We start from the raw sequence: 15605 nt of genomic DNA, 5'->3' as shown, positions 1-15605 counted from the left end.
CAGTATAGGAAGAAGAGCTGAGAGTGCGGTGGAGCAGCGTGTACCCGGTATAGGAAGCAGAGCCGAGAGTGCAGAATGCGGTGGGGCAGCGTGTACCCAGTATAGGAAGCAGAGCTGAGAGTGCGGTGGAGCAGCGTGTACCTGGTATAGGAAGCAGAACTGAGAGTACGGTGGAGCAGTGTGTACCCGGTATAGGAAGCAGAGCTGAGAGTGCGGTGGAGTTGCGTGTACCCGGTATAGGAAGCAGAGCCGAGAGTGCAGAGTAGGGTGGAGCAGCGTGTACCCGGTATAGGAAGCAGAGCCGAGAGTGCGGTGGAGCAGCGTGTACCCGGTATAGGAAGAAGAGCTGAGAGTGCAGTGGAGTTGCGTGTACCCGGTATAGGAAGCAGAGCCGGGAGTGCGGTGGAGTTGCGTGTACCCTGTATAGGAAGCAGAGCCGAGAGTGCAGAGTGCGGTGGGGCAGCGTGTACCCGGTATAGGAAGCAGAGCTGAGAGTGCAGAGTACGGTGGAGCAGCGTGTACCCGGTATAGGGTGCAGAGTGCGGTGGAGCAGAGTGTACCCGGTATAGGAAGCAGAGCCGAGAGTGCAGAGTGCGGTGGAGCAGCGTGTACCCTGTATAGGAAGCAGTCGAGAGTGCAGAGTACGGTGGAGCAGCGTGTACCCTGTATAGGAAGCAGAGCCGAGAGTGCAGAGTGCGGTGGAGCAGCGTGTACCCTGTATAGGAAGCAGAGCCCAGAGTGCGGTGGGGCAGCGTGTACCCGGTATAGGAAGCAGAGCCGAGAGTGCAGAGTGCGGTGGAGCAGAGTGTACCTGGTATAGGAAGCAGAGCCGAGAGTGCAGAGTGCGGTGGAGCAGCGTGTACCCGGTATAGGAAGCAGAGCCCAGAGTGCGGTGGAGCAGTGTGTACCCGGTTAGGAAGCAGTCGAGAGTGCAGAGTGCGGTGGAGCAGTGTGTACCCGGTATAGGAAGTAGAGCCGAGAGTGCAGAGTACGGTGGAGCAGCGTGTACCCGGTATAGGAAGCAGAGCCGAGAGTGCAGAGTGCGGTGGAGCTGCGTGTACCCGGTATAGGAAGCAGAGCCCAGAGTGCGGTGGAGCAGCGTGTACCCGGTATAGGAAGCAGAGCCGAGAGTGCAGAGTGCGGTGGAGCAGCGTGCACCCGGTATAGGAAGCAGAGCCCAGAGTGCGGTGGAGCAGCGTGTACCCGGTATAGGAAGCAGAGCCCAGAGTGCGGTGGAGTAGGAAGCAGATATGATGCAGTGTGATTGGAGAGGGTGCTGTCTGAGGGAGTAGAGGAGGAGGTGCCGTGTGGCCAGGCCATGCTGTGCTCAGTCAGTACACACCGGCGCTCAGGAAGCAGGATCTCTTGGAGGGGGAGTAGGCGGAGAGCCCCGCACAGCCGGCTGACAACAAAGACTGGTCACAGGAGGGAGAGGGGGGAGCAGCAGACCTGCCTGTGTACAGACGGCTCACAGGAGACAAGGGGAGGAGTGAGAGCAAGCGAAAGGAAAACACAAAGGAGAGAGGAGTTATTGGTGCAGGCGACATCTCAGACATGGAAAATGGAAGAAGGAGATGGTGGGGTAAGTGTGTGCCCAGCTGCCCACTGATCACGGCTCTGTACTGTCACTGAGTGTAAGTTTGCTGTGTGCTGTGATCAGGTCTGTGATCCATGCTGCTCCTGTACTGTATTGTCCATTCATTCATATGGTGATCAGCAGGAAAAGTTGCAGTCAGCTGTAGGAGTGTAAGCCATGAAGGAGATATGTTGGAGCTGGACAATTGCTAATCCTGGAGTGTAATGGGATCACCATGACCTGACTTTACTTTGATGAGCTTGGCAGTCTTTACCTTGATGTCATAGTGACAGTTGTATTGGAGACCCCTTCCCTCTGACCATCCCCCATGTGTCTCTTCCTGGGTGTCTTGACTTATTGTGGGGAAGTCACTGGAGCCTGTGTGATCTCATTGCACACTGCTCTGATCTGGGACTGCCAGTGTCTTCTGCCAGTTACTGTTTACTCTTCTGAAATATTCATCACTTGCTGATAACTTCTGCCTTGTTGTTCTTCTGTCTGATGCATTTTCTTATTGTTGTGTTGTAAACCTTATGGTTGCTCTCATTTTATATCTCTTTATTTATAGTTTATTAAAAAATCTGCTAATGGAATTGGGCATATATTCTGTGCACAAGTATTTTTCAGGATTAATTAGTGTAGGATTAGATCAGCCTTTCTCCACCAGGGTGCCTTGAAGTTTCTTCAGGGGTGCCTTAAGAAAATGTCTAAAAATTGCCCAAAACTTGTATACAAGCCAATGGGTAGAACAAGTCTGCCTTTTAGTTACACAAAGCCAGAGGTTTTCATTGTGTTCCATTTCAACCTTCTAGCTGATGGCGTCCTGACAACCAATGACATCATCAGTTGATAAGTTGGATGTCAGCTGCCTGCACAGCATCCTAGTTTGACCCTCCCCTGCCCCTCTCCATCAGTGCTGGGGTCACAGTAGCTCAGTGATAGAGAAAAATTGGTACTTGTCTGTTAATTCACCGGATTTATATATATATATATATATATATATATATATATATATATATATATATATATATATATATACACACACATACAGTGGGGATCGAAAGTTCGGGCACCCCAGCTAAAAATTTGTATTAATGTGCATAAAGAAGCCAAGGAAAGATGGAAAAATCTCCAAAAGGCATCAAATTACAGATTAGACATTCTTATAATATGTCAACAAAAGTTAGGTTTTATTTCCATCATTTACACTTTCAAAATAACAGAAAACAAAAAAATGGTGTCTGCAAAAGTTTGGGCACCCTGCAGAATTTATAGCATGCACTGCCATCTTATTTTGAAAGTGTAAATGATGGAAATAAAATCTAACTTTTGTTGACATATTATAAGAATGTCTAATCTGTAATTTGATGCCTTTTGGAGATTTTTCCATCTTTCCTTGGCTTCTTTATGCGCATTAATGCAAATTTTTAGCTGGGGTGCCCAAACTTTCGATCCCCACTGTGTGTGTGTTTGTATGTATGTGTATATATATATATATATATATATATATATATATATATATATATATATATATATATATATATAAATCCGGTGAATTAACAGACAAGTACCAATTTTTCTCTATCACTGAGCTACTGTGACCCCAGCACTGATGGAGAGGGGCAGGGGAGGGTCAAACTTTGGAAGTTGATGTTGAGTCCATCTTCAACCCGAAAAGGTACAACTAGCTCATCTTTATTAATACCAGCCTATACCAGTACCACCTTGCTGGCATTTGAGTTGAAGTGGAGCTCTGTGCCCCTTACCGATGCAGCCCATCCATGTAGTCCATCAAGAGTCACTCTCATCTCATCAGTCCATAAAATCTTTGAAAAATCTGTCTTTGGATATTTCATGGCCCAGTCTTGACGTTTCAATGTGTCTTGTTCAGTGGTGGTCGGGTTTCAGCCCTCCTTACCTTGGCCATGTCTCTCCAGGTAGGTTGCAGTTCTGGAATATTACAGCACTGGAGGATATTGTTCTTAGTAGTTTTACGTTTGATTCTTCTCAAGTCTTTGGCAGTTAATTTGCATCTTTTTTTTCTCAACACAAGAATAGAGTTCTTGTGACCCTGTTGACTATTTGCAACAAAACGCTTGATGGTGATGTGATGGCACCGCCATATCTTAGAAATTTCACGAGTGCTGCATCCTTCTGAAATACTTTTTTTTTTTTTTACAATTTTTGACTTTTCAGAGTTAGTTAAATCTATTTTTTTGGCCCATTTTGCCTGAGGAAAAGAAGCTTCCTAACAATTTTGCACACCTTGATATATGGTGTTAATCTCCTTGGGCTACACCTTCCCTCATTATACATATACAGTTGTGTTAAAAAAAAAGTGAATAAAGCTCAAAATCCTTCTAAATGCTTTTATTTCCATACACACAAATGCATTGGGGACACTACACATTCTATTCCATATCAAAACATGAAGAAAAATATATCAAATTTGTGTTGTTCCTCTAAAAAAATTGAAGAAAAGTGAATATTAGACTGTTCAAAAAAATAGCAGTGTTTGTATTCTTCTTTACAAACTCAAACATTCACTATATAAACTGAGAAATGTTTGAAGATTTTGCTTTCCTTTGAATCACTTAATGAATATTTAGTTGTATAAGCACTGTTTCTGAGAACTGCTGTACATCTGTGTTGCATGGAGTCAACCAACTTCTGGCACCTGTGAACAGGTATTCCACCCCAGGATGATTGGACTACATTCCACAGTTCCTCTCTATTTCTTGGTTTTGCCTCAGAAACTGCATTTTTGATGTCACCCCACAAGTTTTCTATTGGATTAAGATCCGGGATTGGGCTGGCCTATCCATAATGTCAATCTTGTTGGTCTGGAACCAAGATGTTGCCCGTTTACTGGTGTGTTTGGGGTCGTTGTCTTGTTGGAATACCCATTTCAAGGGCATTTCCTCTTCAGCATAAGGCAGCATGACCTCTTCAAGTATTCTGATGTATTCAAACTGATCCATGATCCCTGGTATGCGATAAATAGGCCCAACACCGTAGTATGAGAAACATCCCCATATCATGATGCTTACACAACCATGCTTCACTGTCTTCACAGTGTACTGTGACTTGAATTCAGTGTTTGGGGGTCGTCTGACAAACTGTCTCCGGCTACTAGACCCAAAAAGAACAATCTTACTCTCATCCGTCCACAAAATGTTGCGCCATTTCTCTTTAGGCCAGTCAATGTGCTCTTTGGCAAATTGTAACCTCTTCAGCACGTCTTTTTTTCAACAGTGGGACTTTGCGGGGGCTTCTTGCACATAGCTTGGCTTCACATAGGCATCTTCTAATTGTAACAGTACTCACAGGTAACTTTACACCTTCTTTCATCTTCCTGGAGCTGATTGTTGGCTGAGTCCTTGCCATTTTGGCTATTCTTCTATCCATTCGAATGGTAGTTTTTTGCTTTCTTCCACGTCTTTCAGGTTTTGGTTGCCATTTTAAAGCATTTGCAATCATTTTAGCTGAGCAGCCTTTCATTTTCCACACTTCTTTATATGTTTTCCGCTCACCAATCAACTTTTTAATCAAGGTACGCTGTTCTTCTGAACAATGTCTGGAACGACCCATTTTCCTCAGAATTTCAGAGAGAAATGCACTGTAACCAGCATGTACAACATTTGCTGCCTTCCTTCCTTAAATAAGGGCAATAATTGCCACCTGTTTTTCAAAGAATGAATGACCTCACTAATAGAACTCCACACTGCTATTATTTTGAACATGCCCCTTTCAATTAGTGATTCAATTACACAGAATCCGCAGCATGCATGTCATGACTGTTGGGTCTGTTGGATTTCTATTACTCTACTACACCTGTTAGTAAATTATTTGCCATGTAGAAATATCATTTCTACCAAAAACAGTGATTGATCAGGTTAGTGATGTCTGACTGCTATTATTTTGAACATAACTGTACATCACCTGATATGCTTAAATCCAAAAAGCATTCAAGTTTATACAGCTTGGAGTTGGACAATCTGCATAAAAATGATGATTTGGTCAAAATTCTCACTCGTTTAATAATTGTGCACACAGTGTAGTAATAAAATGGATTTATATAATTTTCCTTAACATTGGAAAAACTAATTTAATTCAAGAATGTATTCTTAACTCCTGCTATAGAAGTACCTTTTATTGCACTCAGCTGCCTCCAAATCTTCCTTTTTTTTCTGCTGTTGCTGTGACCTTTCTTCCTGTTAGAATGTGGCTACCGTTGAGCTCAGGTGTGTTCAGACACGAGTCTGAACCTGCTTGGGCTATCTTGCTTGGAAGTTGTCAAAAAAAGAAAAAAATTAACTGATTCCCGACCGCCCTATAGCAGAAATACTGTTACAGGGCGGCATGGGTGCGCAGAATCATTTATATTTCATGTAATTCGCGGCCGATGCTGTCGATCACCGGGTCCCGGCCGGAGATTACTCGCCGGCGCCCAGTGATTACTGAGGATCTCTGATGGGGAGAACTGTTTTGTTTACTAACAGTTCTCCTCCCTGTCAGCTTGGGCACAGCCATCCAAAGCAGTGTGCTCACAGTGAAGCACAAAGACACTGCCCCATAGTAAAACACACCCAGCACACAGTTAACCCTTTGATCACCCCTCATGTTGTAAACAAAACTGTTCTCCCTGTCAGCTCATGCAGACTGCTTTGCATGGCTGTGCGCAGCACAGCCATGTAAAGTTGTGTGATTACAGTGAAGCATCATAGTAAAACACACCCAGCATACAGTTAACCCTTTGATTGCCCCTGATGTTGACCCCTTCCTGCCCAGTGCCATTAGTACAGTGTCAGTGCTTTTTTTCAGCGCTGATCACTGTATTGGTGTCACTGAGGATGTCAGTGACACCAAGTCAGTTCACCCCAGTGTCAGAATGTCCACCTCAGTCCTGCAATCCTGCTATAAGTCACTGATTGCCGCCATTACTAGTAAAAATAAGAGAAAAACATTCCAGTGTATATATACTGTCATTTGTAAACACTATAACTTCCACGTAAACCAATTAATTTACATGTATTGGGATTTTTTTTAGCAAAGACATGTTGCAGAATACATTTTGGCCTAAATTTATGACGAAGTTTGATTTTTTTAAAAAATTTTTACTAGATATGTTTAATAGCAAAAAAGTAAAAAATATTGTTTCTTCTCAAAATTGTTGGTCTTTTTTTTTATAGCGCAAAAAATAAAAAACACACAGGTGATCAAATACCACCGAAAGAAAGCTCAATTGGTGGGAAAAAATGGCGTAGGTTTCATTTTGGGTGCAGCGTTGCATGACTGCGCAATCATCAGTTAAAGTAACACAGCGCTGTCACACAAAAAATGGCCTGGTCAGAAAGGGGGGTAAATCCTCTGGAGGGCAAGTGGTAATTATAATTAAACACCCGAACAAAAAAAAGAAAAATGATTATATTAAAAATAAATTATTTTATTACTGTTTTAGGGGGTTAAGGTTATGGGTTAATTACTATTAATTTATTAGTACAAGTATTTATGATTATTTTAATGCATTTGTGTATTTATTTTACATTTATTTATTTTATTATTTTTATTAATATTATCACCCTAACACAAAAAATAAAATAAATTAGAAAAAGAAAATACTAAATAAAATACTATAAATAAATAAAATACTAACCCCCAACCCAACCCCTAATCCTAACCCTAACCTAACCTTAACTCTAACCCCTTACCTTAACAAAAATCAAAATAATAATTTATTATTATTAATAATAATAATAATAATAATAATAATACTAAAAAAAACTAAAAGCTGATGAAAAAACTAAAAAAAGAGAAAAACATAGCAACAAATGATGTAATAGATGATATTTTTCTCTATTGGCCAATAAAAAAAATGCCAAAGCTCAAAAACGGCTAAAAACGCTGTATAAAAACATGCAAAAATCGCGGTAAAATATACAGGAAAAATCACGCTAAATGCTGAGAAATGCTACTCTCAGATGTGAATGGAGCCTAAATACGCCGTTGCACACAGACTCATCCCTTCACAAGGATACACTGTTACCTCATATCCTAAAATAGCACAGACTTTCACAAGAGGCTACATTGTATCAAATGTGCATTGATATTGTGATGGACTACTTCATATACTGTATGTATAGTGAAAAAGTATCTGCACTTGTATCTACTCAGGATGTGCATCAGGAGAAGCTGTTGGAAATTCAATAATTACATATTCCCCAATCATTTTCTCTATTCACGGACACCGTGAAGCCATGCTTTTAAACTTTTTAAAAACAATTAATTATGTTAATTAGAACAATAAAAAAAGAACTAAACATTTAAAAACCGATATATTTGATCCATATAGAATCATCTCCTATGCTTCAAACCAATACCAAGATGAAATAGAGGACCCTTAAATAATCTATTCCATTTTATTTATAAACGTAAGGAGAAAAAAAATGAGTGGGGGGGGGGGGGGGGGGTGAGAAAAAGCAAATCTCATAGTGGGAAATATCCCATTCAAAATTCAGGCCAACATGTACACTGTTATTCAAAGTAAAAAGTTAAAGTGATACTAAAGATTGAGATTTTTTTTCTGTAAATAACAAACACGTCATACTTACCTGCTCTGTGCAATGGTTTTGCACAAAACAGCCCTGATCATCCTCTTCTTGGGTCCCCTGCCGGTGCTTCTCCCCCTTTGCTAAGTGTCCCCAGAGCAAGCTGCTTGCTCTGGGGGCACTCGTGCATACTCACGCTGAGGCACCTCTGTGTGTCAGTTAATGAGGAGGGAGAGACCTGGTAGAGCCGCTGCTCTCATGCACTTCGCTGGATCTGGACCAGGTTCTTGGAAATAGAGGGGGGGCTGCACATAGGTTTTTTGATCTTCATGCATAGAATGCATGAAGGTAAAAAACCTTCAGCCTTAGAACCACTTCCTCCTAATCAATTTGTCTATACATACAATGATTTGTATTTTCAAGAAGTTGCTATTTTTTGCATGTGCAGCTATAAAATGTTTAGCCACATTCATTTCCTAGTTTTGTTTTTTGTTTTTTTTTTCACTGCAATGATCTCGTAGTCTGTCACACAACCTCCTTATTGTACAGCCTACATATTGTACTGTGCATTCCTCACAGGTGACCACATATATCACTTATCATGTATTGTAATTAAAGAGGATCTTCAGTTTGCCCCCCCCCCCCCCAAGAAAAAAAAAAATTAAAAGTCAGCAGCTACAATTATTTTAACATTTACCTGTCCAGGGACCCAGCACCATCCTTACCTGGGCTGGTTCTTCGCTGGTTTTTGGGTCCTCTGCTCTGGCATGTTTACTTTGGGAAGTTGGCTCTAACTCCTTGCAGCTTCACAGCTGGCTTCTCACTGCACATGCATGAGCCACACTGCACTGTGAATGGTCCTTCAGCCTTGTGGGACCTGTCACACGTCCCTGAAGGCTGCAGGCAAAGAGGAGCGGGGGTTGACCTTCTGATTGTAGTGCCTAGGCGATTTGAGCGGAAGCGGGATCAGGTACCTTTCAAAACTAGGTACCTGACCTTCACTGCCCCCCCCCCCCCCCCCAAAAAAAAAAGGTGTCCAAAAGTGGGAGAGGAAAAGGACCCCTTTTTGGTTACGTTCCATTTTTAATTTGGTTTCAAAGGCTCAAGTTTTTTTACTTTCATGTATTCTGTGTGCGACAGCCCCCCCCAATACTTTCCTGAGCCCCATCTCAATCCAATGATCTGCACGAGTGTCTTAGCTGTCCCGGGTCTCTCCTTCCTCATTGGTTGAGAGAGCATTTGAAGACATTGGCTCCCACTACTTTAAACCATAGCCAGTGAGCCAACAAGGGAGAGTGGGGGGCAGGCCAAGTCGTGTGTGTGTGTGTGTGTGTGTGTGTGTGTGTGTGTGTGTGTGTGTGTGTGTGTGTGTGTGTGTGTGTGTGTGTGTGTGTGTGTGTGTGTGTGTGTGTGTGTGTGTGTGCGCGCGCGCGCGCGCCCAGAGAGCAGCGGCTTGGGAGCAAGCCTGCTTGGATGCCCCTATAGCTAGCTGCTTGCTATGGGGGCACTTAGCAGGAGGGAGGGGTCAGGAATTCCTCAGGGGAGCCCAGAAGTGGAGGATTCCAAGTGGAAACAATTGCACAGAGCAGGTAAGCATAACATCTTTTTTTTTTTTTTAAACCCGAGCTTTTACAGTCACTTTAACCAACTATTTAATTTTATGTGCTCCCTATGGAAGTAGAGATTACATCATGGGAGTCTCCTAGATGGCTACAGCATGAGCATCTAGTACAGCAATGGGCAAACTACGGCCCGCGGGCCGTATACGGCCCGGCGGACCTTTTAATCCGGCCCGCGGAGCTAGGCTCCCGCAAGGCCAGTGGTCGGCAAGCCGCGGCTCTTTACAAATTTAGATGCGGCTCTCCTGTGTGCCGGGCGCCCGCTCCCCTCCCTCCTCTCCCCTCCTCTCCTCTCGGATGGCCGCCCCCCCTCTCGGATGGCCGCCCCCCTCCCTCCTCTCGGACGTCAGGACTCTGCAGCTGTCAGGATGTAGGCGGGGCAGCCAGGATGTAGGCGGGGCAGCGTGACGAACTCCTCTCACAGTCCTCCCTGAAGACCAGAACGGCGCGGGAATACGAGAGGAACGCGCGGACCAAAGGTAAGTGAATTGACACAGGGGGGGGACTTACTATATGGGGGACTTACTATATGGGGGATGAATTACTATAGGGGGGACTTACTATATGGGGAATGAATTACTATATGGGGGACTTACTATATGGGGAATTAATTACTATATGGAGGACTTACTATATGGGGAATGAATTACTATATGGGGGACTTACTATATGGGGAATGAATTACTATATGGAGGACTTACTATATGGGGAATGAATTACTATATGGAGGACTTACTATATGGGGGATGAATTACTATATGGGGGACTTACTATATGGGGAATTAATTACTATATGGAGGACTTACTATATGGGGAATGAATTACTATATGGGGGACTTACTATATGGGGAATGAATTACTATATGGAGGACTTACTATATGGGGAATGAATTACTATATGGGGGACTTACTATATGGGGAATGAATTACTATATGGAGGACTTACTATATGGGGAATGAATTACTATATGGAGGACTTACTATATGGGGGATGAATTACTATATGGGGGATGAATTAATATGGGGGATGAATTAATATGGGGGATGAATTACTATGTGGGGGATGAATTACTATGTGGGGGATGAATTACTATGGGGGATGAATTACTATATGGGGGATGAATTACTATGGGGGATGAATTACTATAGGGGGGATGAATTACTATGGGGGACGAATTACTATATGGGGGACGAATTACTATATGGGGGACGAATTACTATATGGGGGATGAATTACTATGGGGGATGAATTACTATATGGGGGATGAATTACTATATGGGGGATGAATTACTATATGGGGGATTAATTACTATGGGGGATTAATTACTATGCTTACTATGGGGGAATATTACTATACTTACTATGGATGACACATACACATCATTCATCTACTCTTGGTCCGGCCCCCGGGTCCAATATATGAACCCATTGCGGCCCTCAAGTCAAAAAGTTTGCCCACCCCTGATCTAGTATCAGCATATGATCTTCACCGTATTAGTAATCTCTGGTCAGAGTGAATGCGTGGGAGATCCTGTGAACCAGGTTGAACAGTCTGTATGTCGGAGAGTTTAATAAACCTGAACAAGGCTTTTAAACAGGGATTGTCTTCCATTTCTCTTTGAGGGTTTTGTGGATGGATTCTACGTAGTTGCCAGCGACTGCCGGAAGCCAGCACTCAGACGATTTGTGATGTGTGCCTGTAGCAGAACCAGGGGCGGACTGACAACTCATGGGGCCCCCGGGCAAGAGGGGATCATGGGGCCCGTGTGTCCTTGCCCAAACTCAAAAAAGCCTATGAAAAAGGTACCAGGGGCATCTCATGGGGCCCCCTACTGACCCCGGGCCCTCGGGCAGTGCCCGAGTTTCCAAATGGTCAGTCTGCCCCTGAGCAGAACATTATCTTTTTTAGTACACTATGTAATACAATAATCTACCTAAATTACCCAATTGATTTTGTATCCAGTTAGGAAGGCCCTGTCGTTGTAGGAATATTGGCTGATGTGAAGGAGATAGTACAGTCAGATTGCAACTGGTGAGCTTCATCAGTTTTTTTTTTTTACCCCTTGAATCCATGCCACCTTTTTATGCTCACATTGATTTTCCCTCTTCATGATACAACCCTGGTTTATTACAGTCACAACTTAATATAGTAGTCATCTTTCCAGATATTTCCCATGTGTTTTCCTCTGCTCACACCTAGCATCTGCACTACCTTTTCTTCCATTATTGGAACACTTCACTGGATAAGTACCCAAATGTAATGGGAAATGGAATTGTTACTTGTCACAGCCCATGACAATTTATCCAATGCAGATTAGAAAAAAAATAGATTTATTCTAATGTTTTTTTGAGGAACATCTTTTTTTTTTCCCTTTTTTTTTTTTTTAATTCTTTTTGAATTGGCTCTGTAATCAAATGATACAGACCAGCATTGTTCTGTGTTTATTTAAAAATGCAAGCTCCTTTATGAACAATTGCAGGTGTCTGTAGGTATGTTACTTGCATTTATTTCTTATGACATAGCCGATCTCTTCTAATGAACCCAGCTATTTTTTCCCTGAGGAACCTTCTGTTTTTTTACTTTCTGTGGTCTGTTAAAGGCTAACACAACGTATCAAACCATGTTTTATATTATACCCCCTTTAAAGAACATGAGGAAAACATTATGTAACCCTCAGCTTCAAACTGCATCTCACACCCACACTTACCTGAATCATGGAGTTCTCACTTCTGTAATTTATTTCCCTTTAAATTCGGTTTGGCTGTGCTTGTACAGCCAAGGCATCCATTCATAGAGATCTGTGAATGGAGAGACTATATTCCCATATGCCACTGTGGCAAAGAGACTGGTAGGAGCTCAGAGAAGCATAAGTGAGTCCATTGTTTACTTCTTCCAGCCACAAAATGGTAGGGCTTTATCTCAGTACGAACATGGGGCTAGGAGAGGAGCTTGTGGGATCCTGTATATTGCACATGAGGCTCCAAGGAATAACATAAATAAATTAACTTTTTTAATTAATGTATTTTTGTAAAACATGAAATCTGTTTTTAATAAAGCTAAGGCATGTTACAAGAGTATAACCTATATTCTAAATAGGGGTGGGGAGTGGAAATCAATAAAACTTCGATATACTACCCACAATGATCTTTACTTTTATTTTTCTCTTGACTAAGGTACATAGATGATGTAGTTGCTTCTTAAACATTTGACCTTTCAGGAAGTCAACTACCTAGGGTAGAGTGTAGTCTTTCTCAACGAGGGGTCTGCGAAACCTCATGGTTCCTCCAGAGGTTGCTAGGGGTTCCTTTTAAGAAATGATAACATTCTACTCTAAAATCAGTAACCACTAACACCAATGATCTTCTTAGCCATTTATAAGGGGGCAACTCTTCTCACTGAACACCAATGTAAGGTGTGGGGTGTGTATTGAGGAGCACCTAGAAAACTTCATGCCTCTTTTTGAGACGTTTAGTGCTGGAAGTTCACAGTACTGTTTAGATTTGACAGTCTTTATTAAGCCCTAAGGTGGTTCTCATATCGCATCTTAACATGACTCCAATAATATCCACTGCTCAAGCCCTAAAGAAGGGGAAGACTTTTCCCCCTGAAATGCATTGACTGTATGTGATGCTCTTAGTCAATGAACATTTCATAAAGATCTCTTGAGTGATACGAACTGTTGTACTAGGCGCTCCTCAATACCCAACCCAGAGTTTATTATCTGCTCTTTTTTTTTTGTGATCAGAGACATAGCAATGTAGGCCGAGAGTAAGATCCACTTACATTATACCTTCATTGCGTATCAGCTCCTTTTAAAGGAAGACATAATGCACTGTATATCCATTGGAACCAAGCCTCGCTTTTATTATTACTATTATTGTTCTACAGGATTTAAATAGTGCCAACAACTTGTGCGATACTTTACAAAATAAATGGAGACAGTATGACTACAATAAGTTTCATACAGAAGGAATAGGAGGGCCATGCTCATGGTGCTATTTGCCCACTGCAATCACATACATATCCAGACACCAATGTACCCACTGACTACCAAAGTAAGTAGCATTCTTCCCACTGACCCCAAGTGCAATTTGGCCCTTCTCCCACTGACTACCAGTGCAAGGGTGTCCCTTTCCTAAAGATCACCAATGGTTCCTCTCCCAATGACCACCAATCTATGGAGAGCCTTCTCCACTGACTGCAAATCTAAAGGAGCTCTTCTCTACTAATCACCAATGTAAGGGAGCTTTTCAGTGACCACTAATGTAAGGGGGCACTGTTCCATAGACCTCCAATATAAGGATACACTACAATTTCATTACAATTATAATGATTTAATTTATATTATGATTAATGAAAATAATTTGTGTGTTTGTGTGTGTATGAGTATGTACAGTATATAAAGCAACTCTCAGGGGTAAACCAAAAATGGGATCTATTGCAGCTTACCAACCATTAGATGTGCTGGCTGCATTCATTTTCATTTTTTAGGCTGTCTTTACCTGGGGATCTGGCAAGTAACACACCTCCTGTATCAGTGAGACACAGCAGCATTGTCGGTCTGGGGGAAATGGGAGTGTTAAATGTATTAGCAGATTTAAATACACTAATAAACTGAAGCCAAAGCCCAGCTTTGGGATAAAGGTTTTACACAAATATATAAAAGCTGACCGTTTTAATCACCCCTGCCAGTGTTTAATGAAGTAAACTGACACACTCTGCTGGAGAGCTTAAACTTCTGAAAAACAGCAGACTTACTGGCTGAATCACCAGATGAAAACAGAAGAAAGAAAGCCTAGAAAAGGGAATGTATACAGCCAGGGGCGGACTGACAACTCATGGTGCCCCCAGGCAATAGGGGATCATGGGGCCCCCTGTGTCCTTGCCCAAACTCAAAAAAGCCTATGAAAAAGGTACCAGGGCATCTTATGGGGCCCCCTACTGACCCCGGGCCCTCGGGCAGTGCCCGAGTTTCCAAATGGTCAGTCCGCCCCTATATACAGCCATCACAGCTAATAATTGGTAAGCTGCAATATAATGTTTGCTTTTAATACTGCTTTAAGTATGCCACATTTTTTATTCTTTTATATTTTCTTATATCTTTGCTTACTGTTCACAATGTACCCTAAGCTGTAGATACAGCAATTATTATCAGGGATTCCCTAACATTTATTTTAAGTGTTAAAAGGTTGAAAAAAGCTTGGCTAGAGTTACTTAGGAGAGTTATAGCAGCTCAGTTTTGCAAGTAAAACCACAAGCAGTTGCAAACAATCTCTATAAACAGATGGAACAAATGGCTCCCTATGGAGTGAGCTACACAAGAAGCATGTAGTATTGATCAGTTATTATTATTATTATACAGGATTTATATAGCGCCAACAGTTTGCTCAGCGCTTTACAATATAACGGGAGACAATACAGCAACAATACAGTTCAATACAAGAGGGTTAGGAGGGCCTGATCCTTGGAGCTTACAATCTAAGATTATTATTATTATTATACAGGATTTATATAGCGCCAACAGTTTGCTCAGCACTTTACAATATAACGGGAGACAATACAGCAAAAATACAGTTCAATACAAGAGGGATAGGAGGGCCTGATCCTGGGAGCTTACAATCTAAGATTATTATTATTATTATTATACAGGATTTATATAGCGCCAACAGTTTGCTCAGCGCTTTACAATATAAAGGGAGACAATACAGCAACAATACAGTTCAATACAAGAGGGTTGGGAGGGCCTGATCCTTGGAGCTTACAATCTAAGATTATTATTATTATACAGGATTTATATAGCACCAACAGTTTGCTCAGCGCTTTACAATATAAAGGGAGACAATACAGCAACAATACAGTT

The 15605-nt window shown here is 42.1% G+C and overlaps 1 protein-coding gene across 1 annotated transcript in view; it reads left to right on the top strand.

Moving 5' to 3' along the window:
* The first annotated feature begins 1318 nt into the window (after positions 1-1318).
* Positions 1319-15605, top strand: part of PSD3 (pleckstrin and Sec7 domain containing 3) — a 661118-nt gene continuing 646831 nt past the window's right edge. The window contains exon 1 of the mRNA XM_089675248.1: positions 1319-1582. Within this exon, the coding sequence (XP_089531374.1) occupies positions 1319-1582 (264 nt within the window). The remainder of the gene's footprint in view (positions 1583-15605) is intronic.

The sequence above is a fragment of the Staurois parvus genome, unplaced genomic scaffold (genome assembly GCF_062004578.1).
Source record: "Staurois parvus isolate SC_StPar_1 unplaced genomic scaffold, SC_StPar_1.0 ptg000013l, whole genome shotgun sequence".
NCBI lineage: Eukaryota > Metazoa > Chordata > Amphibia > Anura > Ranidae > Staurois > Staurois parvus.
Note: the sequence above shows the minus strand (reverse complement) of the source record. Positions and strands in the feature narration are given on the sequence as shown.